This window comes from Rhipicephalus sanguineus, chromosome 6 (assembly GCF_013339695.2).
Source record: "Rhipicephalus sanguineus isolate Rsan-2018 chromosome 6, BIME_Rsan_1.4, whole genome shotgun sequence".
Classification (NCBI taxonomy): domain Eukaryota; kingdom Metazoa; phylum Arthropoda; class Arachnida; order Ixodida; family Ixodidae; genus Rhipicephalus; species Rhipicephalus sanguineus.
Genome location: NC_051181.1, coordinates 156969511 through 156987038, shown reverse-complemented (window position 1 = coordinate 156987038; position 17528 = coordinate 156969511). Strand labels below are relative to the sequence as shown.

Genomic DNA, 17528 nt, shown 5'->3' with positions numbered 1-17528 from the left:
TGGTCTGGAACTTTGGAGAAAAAAAAGAATATATATATTACAGGTGAACTAAACAATATAAATGTACGACCATTTCAGGGATAAGCAGTGATATGTGAATGCAGTTTCATGTAGCCTGTTACTGTAATTGTGTAAAATGCTCAGAGTAGTGGTCCAGAGTAAAAGAGAATGCTCAGTTGAAGACCTCTGTGGGGCAAGTTTCACCTTCGATAGTTTCACTTGTAGTAGATGACATTACTTCTTTTTTATGAGTCAGACTCCAGTCAAGTTGTCCAATAATTGCCCAAGCAACTCCATTTCTTGAAGTTTAACTAGCCAAACCAGCCAAACACCTTGGATCTTCCCTTCTTCCCTTCAAATTAGTTTTTGCACACCTCTAAAAACCTGAAGAATATCATTAACCTTGTACAAGCCACTTTTCGGCAGTCACTTTAAGAGTTACACTAGTCCGTAAAGAATCAAACTAGGCAAGAAACACGTGATAAATCTCGGTTAATGATGATCGACTTAGATCTGACTTCTGTTTCATTTCATTGCAATTGCACTACAGTAGACACTGCTTTAAATGGAACCTGAAGGGACCAGGAAAATATGTTCCATTTAACAGGAGTTCCGTTTACCGAGAGATCAACAGGGTTAGAGACTTAGAGTACGAAACCAATCATATTAGAAACATTTGTTCCGTTTAGGCAGCAGTTCCATTTAATTAAGAGATTTCCATTTACTGAGAGTTTATTGCAATTAGTATCACTGTGCAGCGGTGCGTGTTGCCTTACGGAGCTGTAGTGGGTACTTTGCCAGCTCGCAAAAGCAAAATTTATATCATAGTGGGCACTTCGCAACTGTACTTGCAGTTGGCATTCTAGGATAGTTCTAGGAAAGGGCCGATTTACAGGAATACAGACGTTCGTATCCTTGAGACACAGTTGAAGTGTCCAAGAAGCGAAGCCAGGCTAGCAATTGAGATGGCAATGTGAAGAGGGTCTCATTACGCTATCGTGTTATAGATACTCTTGAAGGTGAAGCTCAAGTGTCCTGCAAGTTTTTTAATCTTACTCTGATAATGGCGGACGCTTCCCAGTGGTGGTGTCAGAGGTAACAGCTCGAGGACATAAAAAGCAACGCAATGCAGTTTCCTTTTTCCAGCTTGATAACACAATTACGATAATTAGTATAAGCGTAAAAAGAGAGAATATTAAACTTACTCTCTGTTATTGTTGGTTTCACCTTAGTGCTGGTGTCAGTGGTCTTTATGACAGCTTGAGGATATAGAAGCAATGCAATGCAGTTTCATTTTTCCAGACTGATTATGCAATTACGCTATTTATTAGTATCAGTGTAAAAAGAGAAAAATATTAGGCTTACTTTCCGTTACTGTTGGTTTTGTCGCAGTGCTTGTGTCGGAGGTAACGGCTAGAGGACATAAAAATAAACAAAAAGCAGATACATCTTGCCAGTTTGATTATGCAATTATGACAGTATCAGTATAAAAAGCGATAATATTATTCTCTGATACTGTTGATTTCATCTCAGTGCTCATGTCCGAGGTCTTTACAGCAGCTTGAGGACATAAAAAGTAATGCAATGCAGTTTCATTTTTCCAGCTTGATAACACAATTACGATAATAAGTATATGTGTAAAAAGAGAGAACATTAAACTTACTCTCTGTTATTGTTGGTTTGATCTTAGTGCTGGTGTCAGTGGTCTTTATGGCAGCTTGAGGATATAGAAGCAATGCAATGCAGTTTCACTTTTCCAGATTGGTTACGCAATTATGCAATTTATTAGTATCAGTGTAAAAAGAGAAAATATTAGGCTTACTCTCCGTTACTGTTGGCTTTGTCTCAGTGCTCGTGTCAGAGGTAACGGCTAGAGGACATAAAAAAAAACAAAAAGCAGATTCATTTTGCCAGTTTGATTATGCAATTATGACAGTATCAGTATAAAAAGCGATAATATTATTCTCTGATACTGTTGATTTCATCTCAGTGCTCATGTCGGAGGTCTTTAGAGCAGCTTGAGGATATAAAAAGCAATGCAATGCAGTTTCATTTTTCCAGCTTGATAACACAATTACGATAATTAGTATATGTGTAAAAAGAGAGAACATTAAACTTACTCTCTGTTATTGTTGGTTTGATCTTAGTGCTGGTGTCAGTGGTCTTTATGGCAGCTTGAGGATATAGAAGCAATGCAATGCAGTTTCACTTTTCCAGATTGGTTACGCAATTATGCAATTTATTAGTATCAGTGTAAAAAGAGAAAATATTAGGCTTACTCTCCGTTACTGTTGGTTCTGTCTCAGTGCTCGTGTCGGAGGTAACGGCTAGAGGACATAAAAAAAAACAAAAAGCAGATTCATTTTGCCAGTTTGATTATGCAATTATGAAAGTATCAGTGTAAAAAGCGAGAATATTAAGCTTACTCTCTGATACTGTTGATTTCATCTCAGTGCTCATGTCGGAGGTCTTTACAGCAGCTTGAGTATATAGCAACACGGTGTAGTTTCATTTTGCCAGCTTGATTATGCAATTATGTTAATTATCAGTGTAAAAAAATTGGCGAAGCTTGCACTAAGCTGCGCAAGGCTTGAAACAGCGAAACTGGACGAAATCTGAAGACTTAATCTGGTTGCTTCTAGGTTGTTTCTAGGCCTTAGCTAGGTGATCTAGGTTGCTTATAGGTCGTTGCTAGGCTTTAGCTAGGTGATGCTAGGTTGTTTCTACGTTGATTCTCAGTGCATAGAGGTTTGAGTTAAACCACAGACAGTCACATACAGGACACAGATGTCCAAATTCCAGAGACAGACCCTCGTGCTGAAACCAAGCATTTGCACCTCTCATAGATCTACGGGCTGCTTATTCTAGTTGTAGCTAGGCAGAACATGGTTGTAGCTAGGTTGATTGAACTCAGTAGAACTTGGCTATATCGAAGTGAAGCTTGGTGTGGCTAGGTTGAGCTTGAATTATGCTAATTAGTATCAGTGTAAAAAGACAGAATATTAAGCTTACTCTGCGAAGCTGTTGGCTCCATCTCAGTGGTGGTGTCAGGGATCTTTGTCACAGCTTCAAGATGTTAAAAACAAAACAATGCATTTTCATTTTGTAAACTAGACACAAAAGAAGTTAATTGAAATAACCAGCATTGCAGCCATGTTAATCTTAGATGATTATTGATCTAACGAAGTGCATGAACTGCGCTGAATATAACAGTGAAAAAACAGGGCAGGAGGTCAAGAGACAGTCAACTGCTGCACTAATGTTTCTGGCTATAAGCCTGGCTTTTCTTTAGTCCAGGATTTGTGCTGTTTTACAGAGTTTCTCTCATATAAACTAGTCTAATCTGATGGAGCAAAATGCAATGGCTGTGGATGCAAAATTTTTACTACATGCATGCAATCTTTTTATTCACACCAATCATACAATTTTTTATCCCATACAAATCTTTTATCCAAGTCATGCATTGCAGGTGAAACGAAAGTTCAATATACACAAAATATGCAAATCACATTCACAAATATGCACTAATCACACACAATATGCAAATCACTTTCACGAGGTGCCCTAAATCCTGTGAAAACTTATCTCTCTCTCCAGAGGATCATGTGATGGCAATATCCAACAACTACCTAACAGGGCAGAAGAATGACTGGGCAGAGTAGTACAGTTACATTATTTTGCACTACGTAAAGGTGTTCCACATACCAGTCATCTCTTGTTGAATGTATCGCACCCTAGGAAAGGCAACACCGTCAGAGGCACAGGAGCCATTGGTGTCCTCGAAGTCAAGTTCGAAGACAGCTGCACACATTGCTTTCACCTTGGAAGACACTTTTGAGATCTGCACACAAAGGAGCACCTATAACTACGCAACACAAAGTGCGACCTCGCATGTTTATTACTTTGTGTATGTACTTTTACACGTATGCTGGTCTGCTTATAGTTGCTTTCCCGAATATGTCATTCAGGGCTCAGTAAAGCATTACACTCAAGGCAGCTATGCATGACATGTTTCAGAATGCATGGATATCGATAGCTGAACATGAAAAAATATTCCACAATGCAGACAGATCGATATATCCTTATTTGACTGCATAAGGAACAATAGACCTCTTCATAAGACTTCTTCATAACATTTGCATTGCTAGGGTTTTTACGTGCCAAAACCACAATATGATATTAGAGGCACACCGCAGTGAGGGGCACCGAATTAATTTCGACCACCTGGGATTCCTTGATGTTCACCCAAATGTAAGCACACTGGTGTTCTCTGCATTTCGCCTGCATCGAAGTGTGGCCACTGTGGCCAGGGATCAAGCCCACACCCTCGAGCCTAATCCTCCATTGTAGAGATTCTAAAGAACAATAATTAAGTAAACCTTCTAGACTGCATATATTGCTAGGAAAGAAGCAGCATTCGGATATATTTGACACTACTGTTCATCACCAGTGCACCTTAAAAAGTCCACTAAGTACAGCTATCAAGTCGAGCTGCTCACAATGGGGAGCCTCTGAGCAATGCATCAGTTATGAATTTGCCAAACCAGTTAGCGAGATCTACTATAGGAGGAACATACCCGGTCTTTGATGGATGCAGTGGTCTCAAACGTGAAAACATTTCCATCACTGGAGTAAATGCCGAATTTTTCTTGCTCTGATACTGCATCTAGTCTGCACACCTGTAATTACCACAAGTGAAACAAACTCTTAGGTATACCCTAATTGAAAGCATCTTCATTGCCACAATAATTAGCACCCTTGTTATGTAACCATAGTAAAAAATAACCAGTGGTAATGACAACATTGTACATGTGTTAATACCATCAGAAGTTGATTAGAACATCCTTATTTACTATTCTTTTCAATATGGGAAAGCGTAACTGTATGCAACAAAGGCATAAAAAATACTGATGCCTAGAGATACTAAAAACAATTTCATACTTTTGTGTTATTTGCTCCCAAAAATATGAATCTGCATTTCCTACGCTGTTTTGTCATTTCTCACAACTTTAGGCACATGTCCTTGAAGTTTGCTGCACGAAAAAAAAAAAAAAAAAGCTTGTGTTGCATTTGTTTGCATGGCAAAATACACAGAGTATTGAAGATTTCAGGAACAACTTACAGGTTTTCTCCAGCATATATAGCAATAACATATGACTTAGATGTTCATGACACACTTGCCTAGCATCTAAGAGCCTTAAATATGTCTGAAAACTATTTCATGGACCTCTTAGAAGTTTATGGTCATGAAAAAAACTAAAGCTTTATTCAAGTGAGTCTCATCTCTTCAATCATGATTTCCAGTGATTTTGAATGAAGCTGCATTGTCAGGTATCCCCCGGAGCTAAGTAACAGTTGTCAACTTTCCTCTTCCCTGAACAGTGCATTTTACATGACAGTTACTTACCAGTGGCATTAGAATGAGTGGGTAGTAGTTAGCAGCTGAATTAAGAGTCAACTGCCGTTAGGAGTTAGAAATAAAGAGATTATTGGCTGCATACACAGAAATACAAAAAGCCCATACCTATATGCCCCTGCAACTATTTCATGATAACAGAATAAAATATACTTATGTTGTGAGACCTACCTGGCTGTAACTTGCCCATTCTTCCTGACGACACTGAAGTGTTGTTTACGCCAGTGAAATACTCTGACAGCCATGTTGAATGATACACATGGAGTAGTTGCCGAGCCAGAGTTAAGTTCAACCTTTTGCTGAAATGGCAAAGGCAGCACAAAATTGAAAGGAACAGAATAAAAAAAATCATTGCTAAAGCAGTTGCTATTCAGTGATAATTCATTTTCACATCTCTAAGAGGACTTTTCCAATGTGAGTGTACGTTCATATTATATAATAATACAATAATTTCTGAGGTTTCATGTGCCAAAACCACAATATGAGTATGAGACATGCCGTAGTGGGGAGCTCTGGAAATTTTAACCACCGGGGGTTTTTTAATGTGCACCTAAATCTAGGTAAACGGGCCTCTAGCATTTCACCTCCATCCAAATGTGACCGCCGTGGCCAAGATTGAACCCGTGACCTTTGGGTCAGCAGCCGAGCACAGTAACCACTGTAACACTGCAGCGGCTAGCTCATATTGTATACAATAAGAAAGCCATAATGATCTATACTGATGTGTGCACTTGTGTCCTTCTAGAGCAATGCCTTACAAGTTTGCTGCCATAGGCTTTACCATACTGTAACTTTTGCATTCTTGAATAGCATCGATATGAGGCAGAATATGTACCATGAGAGCGCTGTCTTCATCCGTTTGGGGCCTTGAAGGATATGCCACTTTGCAAGGCCCTTCACAACAACTTTGTCTAGGATGTGTGATGAACATCATCAGTGTGCATTTTCTGCAAAACAAAACAAAACATGCAGTATGCATATTAGGCCCCCCAACACGTGCATCATGATTAACGCAATCCAGGGTACACATCATGCAGTCCTATTAGTGGTTAGTATAATGTCGCAGTTTTAGAGGAATCAAAACACGCACTTGATTAAAAGGTAGAACAAGATTCCGACCTCAAAAAATATATGCGTGCCGTAAAAGCTGATTACTTAAAACTTGATAAAAATTCTGATGAAATCAAACAGACGAATTAGAAAAAGAAATCGCAGGAAGTTTATCAGAAAGGTCATTGAAATAGAACTATTTCATCACTGCTTGTTTGGAAAGTGAGCTTTTTGTAATAGAACTTTTCAGAAAAGAAACTGTAGCAGGAAAATATTTATTTTCCCTCCAAAATCCAGAAACAAAATTACATACTTCAACGATCTACAACAATCAGCCATACAAGCCAACAATACTTCCTCTTTTTGAGGTAATCATGCACCTCACATCCTTGCACCAGAAGTGTTTCTCATTTTTTTTTTCTTGGAGTGACTGCACATGCCATCAAATCACCTACTAAGTTCCACATGTAATATGTTTCCTTCTGCCAAGGTTTCCATTTTTTCTATTGCTTTATTTTTTCCAAACTGTTTTCACACACATGAGTGGTCCCCACCATTACCTCTTCCATATGGGATGAGTGGGAAGTGCAGTGGAGATGCATAGAAAGAAATATGATGCGAGATGCGGTAGACACTTGCAGCAGCAGTTAACAGCCTCTGTGTGCTTACCCAGAAAGTGATTTCGCCAGGTCAGCGCTACCTCGATCTCTGTAATCTATGCCAACAAGGAGCATCTGCTTCAATTTATGGGTTGAGATATGTTCCCATGTTTTCTGCAAAGAAATACGGGATAAGAGCAAAATAACAGCATAAAAGCACAAAGTAAACTAGGTGTACATATTAAGTAGGGGTGTGCAAATATTCGAAATTTCGAATATCTTTCGAATAGTGTTTGTAATTTGATTCGATACGAACTTCCCAAAAACAAATACAGTCAACGTCAGATTGAAAGTGACCCCTTCAGATTTTCAATATGCTTCACCTCATCACACCCCGATATTGCGGCAAAGCTGCCTTTCAAGCTCCGTTACGGTCAAACTTTGCCAATACAGTCAACGTTCGATTGAAAGTAGTCCCTAGATTTTCGATATGCTTCACCTCATTACACTCCGGAATTGTGGCAAAGCTGCCTTTCAAGCTCCGTTACGGTCGAACTTTGCCAAGACACAGTCAACGTCCGATTAAAAGTGGTCCCTAGATTTTCAATATGCTTCACCTCACCACACCCCGGCCTTGCGACAAAGCTGTCTTTCAATCTCCGTTACGGTCGCAAATGTACTAACTCAAGAAAACGCTGGTTCCAACATGGAGATGAAAGATGTGGCAGAGGTAGGGGCTCAATTAATGCTGTTTTGGACCTGAAATTTGGGCAGGAAATCCGAAAAATCGGAAGTCGAAACTTTTTAGCATCCAAAATTTCAGATGTTCTTGTATATCGACGTCTACGAGGCAGATTTGGGACTCCGGACTTGAAGGTAGCACACCCTTGTCCGCCACATCAGTTGGGCTTCCACAGAAGTTGAGAGAGGAGGAGAGGCTGCATCTTTGCCTATCATGTGTAAGGTGTTGTCGGCAACACCTTGGTTGCACCAAATCATGTACATAAATAGAATTCGGCCTCTACATTTCCTCATTCTTGATAAGACAACTATGAAACACCACCCTGCCAGTGCTTCATCAACCTAGCGAAAAGAAACACTTTCATGTTGCTATCTTATAAGAATATGCTTAGGAATCCTCTCAAACTTTTTCTTTCGCAATTTCGCTTCGAAGTATTCGAAAAATATTCTAGAAATATTCGATAAATATTTGAAAAATATTCGATTCGATTCGCACTCACACTTCAATATTCAAATTCGCTTCGCGCCCAAAATTTTGCTATTCGCACAGCTCTAATATTAAGTGCTAAGCTCACACCAACATACTCGAAAAATAAAAGCTCTTTGTTTGTTTTTCACGGTGTGAAAGTGTCCTGGGCAATGGTGCACTGGATGCAGGGTGTGGAATACAAATCTAAAGAAAAGAAGGCATGAAAATGTTAACAAGAAACATGATTTTATAGTTTAATGCACCAATTTTGGCAAAACCTATCTAACATTCTTCAGAAGCCAAGAAATAAACCAGCATAAAGTGGTATTTTCAACTTAAATAACACTTCTATTTTATAACAATACATTGTTAATTGGCACATGTGAGAACAAGGACATGTGTAGGGCAAAAGATAGCCACTGGCACCAGTGAGCGTAGTGGTATGACTCCACAGTGTCTTGAGGGTCCCTGTTGCGACTGTGTCAGTTGGTGTTGGCCATGCATTGTGATCGGCATTGGTAATGCTATCAATAAAGGCAGCCATGAGTCAGCCCTTGACATTTGTTCATTTACTTTAACTAGTTTCTTAGCCCAAATGATTTATTTACACTATTTACTCTCACAGCTGTGCCATTGCACAGAGAAAACCACAAAATGAAAACCATTCTGGGACACAGTTATAATGTTCATTAAAGCAAAGGACACTTAATGTTAATTGAATTCATCCTCCGCAATACTGAATTTGTATTAATTTAACTAGCAGTGTGCTGAGGACTTTTATAGATAACCACTTTGCCAAATGACGTGAAACGGCCTTTTTTGCACCTTTTCCTGTAATGAGTGAAAACCAACTAGCCCACCTTTCCACTCCACTTTGCCAAAGGCACTGCCATATTTTGCAGAATGGTCGACATGCTGCTAACGAGAGCAATGAGAAAAAATTTTTTTTTCATTGCTTGTTATCATTTGCCCCAAATAACTTGTGCATATACATAGAGTTGGTGATAAACTTTATAGCACAAAAAAACTTTATAGCAAAAAAAATATATATATAAATAAAAATTATTATTAGCACAAAAATGTAAACTGCAATACATGGATTTAATGATACTCTGATCCTCATGGACCACTACAATATGTCAAAATTAACTTTCTTGCAATTACGTGGCCATCACTATAGGATAAATTACTGCAAATCTGACACATTCATCAAGAGTCCATCATAATTCACGCCCAAAAGGTATGCATTTATAGCTTACCTTGATTATTGATTCAAACTTCACGTTGTCAGTTTTGTTGGGAACATTTATAAAAGCCAGGCCATCCTGATGTGTTTCCTGGATCCATTTAGTGCTTGATGTCAGAAACCCAGTAAAAGCGTGATCCACATTAATATTCAAGAAACTGGTCAGGTCTATCTCACTAAGGAAATGCATACCACTCTTCATGGCAAGGTCGGAAGCTGCATAAAATGCTGTACCTAAAGAAAAAATAATTCCACTCTTCAACACGAATCATCTTAACTCATCAACACAACTTAACTCATCATCAAGTATAATATCTCCAGCAAAGTGCCCTAGTTTACCTCAGGACTTCATAAATAGCATAAGACAAGATTAGCTGATGGTACCAATACAGAGGTGTACAGTGTGGTCATCTGTTAGAAGCAACATAGACGCATTTGCAGCAATGCACGCTACATCATGCTTACATCATATGTACGAGGCGAGGCATACCCTTGCCACCTGATGTAAGTGGTGCCAAGCTATGTGCAGCCACCATGCACCTTAATATTCTTTGCAGCAATAGCTTGGCAAGGCATGGTTTTGCAAACCTGGCTCAAATGAAACGAACTTGTGCCAATACACCTTCAAAGAGCTATATTATGGCATTATATAGTTCACGGTCTTTTTCTTTCATTTTGTAATGCCTGAATAAGGAATAATAGCAGTTGCATTGCCACTCCCGGCATTAGCACAGTTCCAGGTAGGATGAAGGACTTTATCACAGTATTTATGTTTACTGCAATGTTCAATCAAGCTCGGTGAATATCAGCTGCTAATGTCAGGCTAGCCCACAAGATTTATTTATTTATTTATTTACTTATTTACTCATAGTACACTCAAAGCCAAACTGCCTTAAAGGGGAGAGTTATTAAAGGATGATTAACAAAACAAACTAACATACAAGTGCAGTAAGTTCAGGTAACACAATGATTCTCCTGATTTATACAATGTTAGCTCATGTTTCGTGAAAAAAGTATGCTATTGGTGATGGCTGTGACACTCAAAGGAAGGTGGTTCCATTTCCGATATGCAGGATGAATGAACGGCTTAGTGCAACATCATGAAATTCCCACCTTATTACGGTGATACACACTGAGATGCGCTGAGGTGGGAGTATGAAGATTATAAACAGCTGCAGGTTAACGCTGAGTCCTCATCTGGAAGCTGTAGCACATGGCATGCAAAATGAGGAAGAGATCAATTTATGCTTAATTTTTGATAATTACTAAAAAATGAAGTGATTTTTTCAGCAAGCCCACAACTATGCACATGAATCAAAATAAGCCGTGGTTCACCAAAACACTAAAGATGTTAGACAACAAAAATAAATTTTGCTTCTGACTGGCCATGCATCTTTGAAGAATCGAGGCATGGTCAAACTACTACATGGCAAGAGTACCTAAACAAGACAACCGGCTTACCATCGTCAGCTATGTAAGTATGTTCAGAGCCAAGACGGTAATGTACACTCGAGTACACTAGGTGAGTGCACAGGCCTCCAGGCAACATCACGATAAGTGTTGTCTTTTCCACCACACATATTAGGACACCTGCAAAACAAGGACGCACAGTTCAGATGTTTAAACAAGAAGATGTATATGCCAAGCTTTAATTATACAAAAGAAGCCTACTCACTAAAACATTCTTGCACATGCTGCATCTCAACAGCTTTTATGTGCTTTATGGTATTCTTTATATTGTGTGGTTCTATTAAGAATATGTAAAGTGCATTGGACTGTCAGGTAGACAATGAAAACTTGACATGAAGACATGGAAAATGTATTCTATTACTCTGGCATGAGGAGACTATCGGTGTATCAGCTGTTAAGTATGAATGCTAGAAAAAGTTCACCTATATTGATAAAGTGCATACTGGGTGCGGATGTCGGACACTGTAGGAGGAAACATACAAATAATAGTTTCTGGAAATATGAATTAACTTTTGGAATCACCTACATACCTCTATTTGAATTTTACACTTCAAACGTGCAACCTGGCAGACCTCTTAATTCTTCACTATGGAAGACCTCTCCACTCATTTAGAAGGACAATTTTGTGTGTGCCTTTTTTTTTTTCAGAGATGGCCCACGTTGAAAGCTGTGATGGAACTTGGCCTTCGTTCCTTTCAAGGTAATGAGTTTGCCATTTGCCATCATTTTCTGCAGGCTTACATTTAGTATCAGTATTATGTATATTTCATTTTTCCTAGCTATTTTCGTTACCAACATGACACTATAAACAAGAAAATGTTGACCCACAATGGCAACCTTGTGCCATTTATTCGTGTGATAATATTGCCATAAATATCAACGCGTGGTTTGGTGTCATCAAGTACAAAAGTGCATAAAGCAACTTAACACAAAACTCAAGACCTAGAGGCTTTGGAAGGAACAGCATCGGGAATATTTGTGCAATTCCTCAAAAAATATGGCTTATTCTTTAAAAAAGTATGGGTCTGAGCTTGTTGCTAAGGCTTCATGGGTTTGAAACAGCACGAAAAAAATGAGGACACAGAAAGGAGCAGACAGGACCAGGTGCTGAACTACCAACAATGCTTTTTATTTGTATAAGGTAGGGTCATGCCTTTTTTCCCTCTCACGTGAAAAGCCTATTTATTCGTGTTCGCACAAATAAAAAGCATTGTTGGTAGTTCAGCGCCTGGTCCTGTCTGCTCCTTTCTGTGCCCTTGTTTTTTTCGTGCTGTTTCAAACCCATAAGGGCTTATTCTTATTAACAATGGAAATATACAAGAACATAAAGGACACACACTGAGCTGAAAATGGCGCTTCTACATCATGTAATACTGCAACAATCATTTTTCTCTTTCATGGAATAACGAAATAAAATAAATGTGGCCCTCATTAAAGAAAATACATGGAGGCAGGATCATGAAGGGCTTGCAAAAAAAAAGAAAAAAAAAACCGATACATGACACATGACAAGGCTTAATTCTGTTTGTACAGTGTTGGCACTGAAGCTTCACGTGGTTAAGATCTATTATTTTAAGCTTTTTGCACAAGCTGGTTGCTTATTTAAAAATTTTTCTGGTTCGTATCTGTTGCAGAGTGGAATAAACATAACGACTGTAAAAAAAAAAGAACAAAAAAGAAGAAGAAGAAGAAAAAAGAAAAAGGTGGCCTGGTGCTGCTGTAACCAGTACTGCTTTGGTGGCCAAAACTACCTCAATGCTTCCAATGGTGAGGTAACGAGCTCCAGCAAAAAAAGCATACAGTGATAACTGTATAAATGGGTCATTTACTTTTATTGGCAAAATCTGCAAAGTTTCACTAACTCCTTCTCCAAGCTTACCGTTTGTCTGCGAAGGAGGGGGCAAAGTCTCTGTAAAAAGAGAATGTGAAGTAAAAAGGGTGGTAAAAAAGAAAGGTAGGTACAAAAGAGTCTTGTCAGTGAGGTGTAGAAGTCTTATAATGACAACGCAGACCTTACCTGAACCTCCATACTTGGCAATAGCAAGCATCCTGGAGGCCGCAACTGGGCGAGCAGAGCACTCGTGATTCCAGTCCTCCTTTTCAATAGCAGTGGCCATCACACATATGCTAGGGTTGATTTGCATGAGCTTAGAAAGCTAGAAAGAAACATCACATGCTTAGTCAAATGTGAACTATAGACAACACAACAATCCAGCCACAAAATTAGAAGAAAGGCTAAATGGAGAACTGGACTGCCCTCTCCCATAAGGAGCAGCCACAAGTGAAGTAATGCACATTTGGTATTCTGTAACAAAGATGCATTGCACTCTTGTAAACATCTGCGCAGAATTACGATATCCACGTGGTCAAGCTATGCCTACGTTCGACTATAGGAAAGACAGAATTAACCTAGAGTTTTACCATTTGGGCTTCACCAAGGTCACTTTGTGACCTATGGTGCTCAAATCACAGCCCGCAGTTTCTTTGCAATGATGCACTAGTGAATAATGACATGCGATTGTAGTGGCTGGACAATGGACCTGTGCCATCACTCTCAGCCATAGGTCGGCAAACTCACTCATGAGACGACTCACTCAGACTCAGATCGGCCCGTGAGTGAGTCTGAGTGAGTCCTGGTGAGTAATATTTTGGTGAGTTTGTGTCCGAGCGAGCCCCGTCGAGGAAATTTTTAGTGAGTCTGTGCGAGTCCGATTGAGGAAAATAATGGTGAGTCTGATTCCGAGTGAGCCCTAAGCACAAAATATATTTCTTGAGTGATTCTGAGTGAGCTCCATCTTTTACTGCCGACCTATGGCCCTATCTACTCATCTTCAGCATTACTGTCAGCGTTATATCACCTTACATTTATACTCAATTTTATTCACATATACCTCAACGCACCCACGTTCACACGCCACCCCAATATTTATTGATCAGAGACGTGAATTGGGAGGGGTGCCATGACCTCTCCTGGCAAACTCTTTCACGGAAAGTACTTGATAAAAATATCTCGTGTGAGTCGGGTATTTCATAAAAATGTTCTTACTGGATTACTGTATTACTGATAACTCGTATGAGAAGGTATAAGATCAAAAGGCTTATTGTAGAGCACCGATTATGTGGGATATTGGCATTAAAGAGCATTGACACCAAGAACGAAGAAAGGAAGTTTTACGCTCACAGACTCATGAGTCGACTCACTCAGGCGCACTCAGACTCAAATCAAGCCGTGAATCTGAGTGAGTCCGGCTGAGTAATATGTTGGTGAGCTTGAGTCCGAGTGAGTCCAGTTGAGAAAAAGTTTAGCGAGTCTGAGTCCGAGTGAGTCCAGTTGAGGAAAATTTTGGTGAGTCCGAGTCTGAGTGAGCCCGCAGAGCAGAATATATTTGTTGAGTGAGTCTCAGTGAGCTCAAACTTTTTTGCCAACCTATGCTCTCAGCAGATGACAGCAGCCTAGTTGCACAGGTGGGCACGGTCTAATAAGTAACAGTATTAATCAGCAGTTATACAAGGATTGCAAACAAACTTATACTAAGTTTATTACAACTGAATAAGCATAAATGTGATGTAAAGAATTGCACAGGAAATTGGTATTTCTCGTTCATTTCTTGTGGGAAACTGGCAGTTGGTTGTGGTATGTGTGGTAAATGTACAATTTGCATAGCACAACAACTTAAATACAAATAATGCAGCCAATGCCCTGGTTCTTCCTCATTCGAAGCTGTAAGAGCTATTAAAGAGCAGACCTCTGTATCTTGAATATGCACACTTTGTTTATTATAATGTTTGCCTGCTCTGAAACACATACTCGGAGATATACACCTCTCTTAATTTGGAAAAGCTACAATATATTTTTTTAAGGCCATATCATATCATATACCCAACAAACTTGCACAGTGCATTAAAACTAGCTACACACGAGTATCGAAGAGATCGGTTTCATGAAATCTGTTAAAAGCAGTACAGCAAATTAGCCATTACCGAGCAATGCAGGACTCCCACCATTTTTTGCATTATCAGCTGTGGAAAAGCATTTGCACCAGCAAATTAACAAAATGCCTTGCTGGAGTACAGACTTCTCCGCTTCACACTTTTCTATACCCTCTCTCGCTCCTAGCATCACTTTTTTTTTTCACCTTGAGACTGAGATCACTATTGTGACCTGCATTGTGGCACACAAAATTACTGTCTGATGAGGCAATACTGTTCTTAGTGCTTGAGCTAATTGATGCAGTCAATTTCAGCAACAGGTGCTGGAAGAGTTTAGCGATATAAGTGATGTTTTCCTTTTCATCAATCCTTAAATTTTATCTTATGCATGAAAACATGAGGATGTTTATTACTTGGTTTGGTAGACACGACGACGACAGAATGCAGTGACGTGTATAGCACTGGTGTAAATGCAGCTTAGAAGCTCCTAATGTTGGGTCTGGCCAAAACTGTTTAGTTGGAGGCCTCTGTACTGGTACAAAGGCTTATTCCTTGGTAAATAGACATTACTCTGTAAAGTGCTGCCCAGTGACTAATGGCAGCAAATTTGTAGTCCCGTACCTTTTTTTCTATGCTTGCTTCATTTTCAAAAACAAGCATATTCTCGCTAGTCTTCAAGTACGCTGATGTTGTAGTAGATCCCCTCACACCAGGTTTATCAGGGCAGGTCTGCAAGAGAAAAACAATGAAACAGTGGAATACAGAAGGGCAATGCAAACATTCCTAAGCTGGAACATGTAGAATTATCGAACTTGGGAAGTTCAATTTCGCTGGCAGTTGTTTTTAATAAGGTTCACTTTCGTCGGCAATAGCCTGTCAGAAAGAAAATGGTATCATGGAAGACTGCCAAGGACGGTTTGAATGTTCAACTAATAAAAAAAATTTTTAATGTCCAAATGATACTCCTTTGCATAAATCTGTTTTACATTTTACCTCAAGGAATCAGGCACACTAGAATGAAAAAATGCATCGAACATGCAGTGCAACTGTCATGAAAGATAGCCTTATCCTCACTTCGCCCGCCGTGCCCAGGAAAATTAGCTCACCTCTGCATCTTTAAAAAAAAATACATAATCACAATCATGTACCAAGATTTCATTTAATACAGCCCGCATCTTTCATAGAATCTCACCTAGATTGTTGCAACGAAGTACATATTCCTCCAAGTAACGCCTTAACCTTTTCCCAATCCTTCCCTCTGAAAACATGCAATGAATGGAATCACCTGTCCATATCAACCACTAGTATTACAAACCCTGACACATCCTGTGAGGCCTTAACCTAGTCCATTTGATTTGACGCATATGTAGAACAATGACTTGTATTTCAAAATGACCGTAGTTGTAAGATTTATGAATTTTCTGTATCTTCAGTTTTTCTAAATGCTCTGGTAGGATTTTAGTGTTTATTTTTTGTTTTTCCCTTCCTCTTTACATTGCAATAATTCCTGGATAAATTAAATTACATAAAAATCAAATTAAATTGAAACTGTTTATGCTCAGAATGTGGAAAACATTATCGCTCTGCAAAAACAGAACTAAACAAAACATTACTTACTGCTGAATACTTTTCCCAGTATTCCTTGGCACAGTCTTCATTAAAATCTGATTTCCCGTCCGCTAGCTGATATCGGCGAACAGCCAAATTAAGTGTAATGCACGGAACAGACTCCCCCTTCTTTTCACTTTTCTATATCAGATAGAGAAAAAAAGAATACCATCACCATTTGGTTTCAAAGTATTGCATCAAAGTCTCAAGTTCGCTGAATGTTTCTAGTATCACAATATATATTAAAAAAATGTACTTAGCTAGTAAAAAGGTATGATTTTGGGCAACTGTTCAAAATTGCACTCACAAAGATTGTCTTGTCTAGTACATCCAGATCTTGATAGATGATTGGCATTATTTTGCAGTGAGGAGAAGGTACAAAAGGATTGGTGTATAGTATTAGCTGGTCACATGAGCTGAAAAAAAAAAGTTTTTCAGCAAGTTACTTAGTTATTTGATGATCACTGGGAAAGAAACATTGACATACCTTTTCAACTTGAGCAGTGGATGAAAGCTTGTGTTATATCCCACAGTCTGGACAGCAAGATATAGTTTCAAACGCATCTTTGTGTGAAGGTAGCTTCGAATGTCCTGCAATGCAGTATGTCCATCATCAGCTTAACCGGCATCTGCACTTAGCTGGTTTCTGCTTCATCACTTCAATTTCGTATGCTTCATAGCACATGTCAAAGTAACAATTTTGCAGGTAACGTACAACTACATATAGGATGTAGGCATGCCCTTTAAGTACGGTATACTGCACTTTAAAATTAAAAAAAAAAATTCTCGATAGAGTTTGATAAAACTTGCTGAGCTTATGTATATTTCTGTGCTGATTTCAAATATGCAATTATTTTTCTAGTAAAATACATAGTTTTTAAAATAGGAAACATTTGATGCACCTTTTAGAGAGCATTATTTTTCCTCAACTGAGGAAATTAGAAAATAAATCGGCATATCATAAAAATCTGGAAAAAGAACTGTATGTAGTAAAACAAC

General features: G+C 38.9%; 2 protein-coding genes across 2 annotated transcripts in view; both read right to left on the bottom strand.

Moving 5' to 3' along the window:
- Window positions 1-1529: 1529 nt before the first annotated feature.
- On the bottom strand, window positions 1530-11112 carry LOC125756268 (threonine-rich protein-like). The gene is made up of 13 exons (XM_049416645.1): window positions 10983-11112; window positions 9535-9755; window positions 7136-7239; window positions 6252-6363; window positions 5588-5715; window positions 4578-4679; window positions 3706-3841; window positions 3013-3066; window positions 2280-2327; window positions 2121-2174; window positions 1823-1870; window positions 1664-1717; window positions 1530-1549 (listed from the first exon to the last, which is right to left on the bottom strand). The coding sequence occupies exons 7-13, from the start codon at window positions 3809-3811 to the stop codon at window positions 1530-1532; spliced, it is 384 nt and encodes a 127-aa protein (XP_049272602.1). The 5' UTR covers window positions 3812-3841; window positions 4578-4679; window positions 5588-5715; window positions 6252-6363; window positions 7136-7239; window positions 9535-9755; window positions 10983-11112.
- Window positions 5487-17528, bottom strand: part of LOC119396849 (uncharacterized) — a 30955-nt gene continuing 18913 nt past the window's right edge. The window contains exons 18-27 of the mRNA XM_049416644.1: window positions 17017-17120; window positions 16837-16945; window positions 16539-16670; window positions 15543-15650; window positions 13009-13147; window positions 12871-12900; window positions 10983-11111; window positions 9535-9755; window positions 5588-5715; window positions 5487-5493 (exon numbers count right to left, since the gene is read on the bottom strand). Of these exons, the coding sequence (XP_049272601.1) occupies window positions 5487-5493; window positions 5588-5715; window positions 9535-9755; window positions 10983-11111; window positions 12871-12900; window positions 13009-13147; window positions 15543-15650; window positions 16539-16670; window positions 16837-16945; window positions 17017-17120 (1107 nt within the window). The remainder of the gene's footprint in view (window positions 5494-5587; window positions 5716-9534; window positions 9756-10982; window positions 11112-12870; window positions 12901-13008; window positions 13148-15542; window positions 15651-16538; window positions 16671-16836; window positions 16946-17016; window positions 17121-17528) is intronic.

Bases quoted from the DNA above. Each gene is read 5' to 3' on its own strand.
- LOC125756268 (XM_049416645.1), bottom strand. From the start codon at position 3,811: ATGTGTGCAGCTGTCTTCGAACTTGACTTCGAGGACACCAATGGCTCC. The intron at 3,067-3,705 runs GTATGTGGAACA...AACATCTTGAAG, and splicing joins CATTCAACAAGAGATGACTG to CTGTGACAAAGATCCCTGAC. The intron at 2,175-2,279 runs GTAAGCCTAATA...TATATCCTCAAG, and splicing joins AGAACCAACAGTAACGGAGA to CTGCCATAAAGACCACTGAC.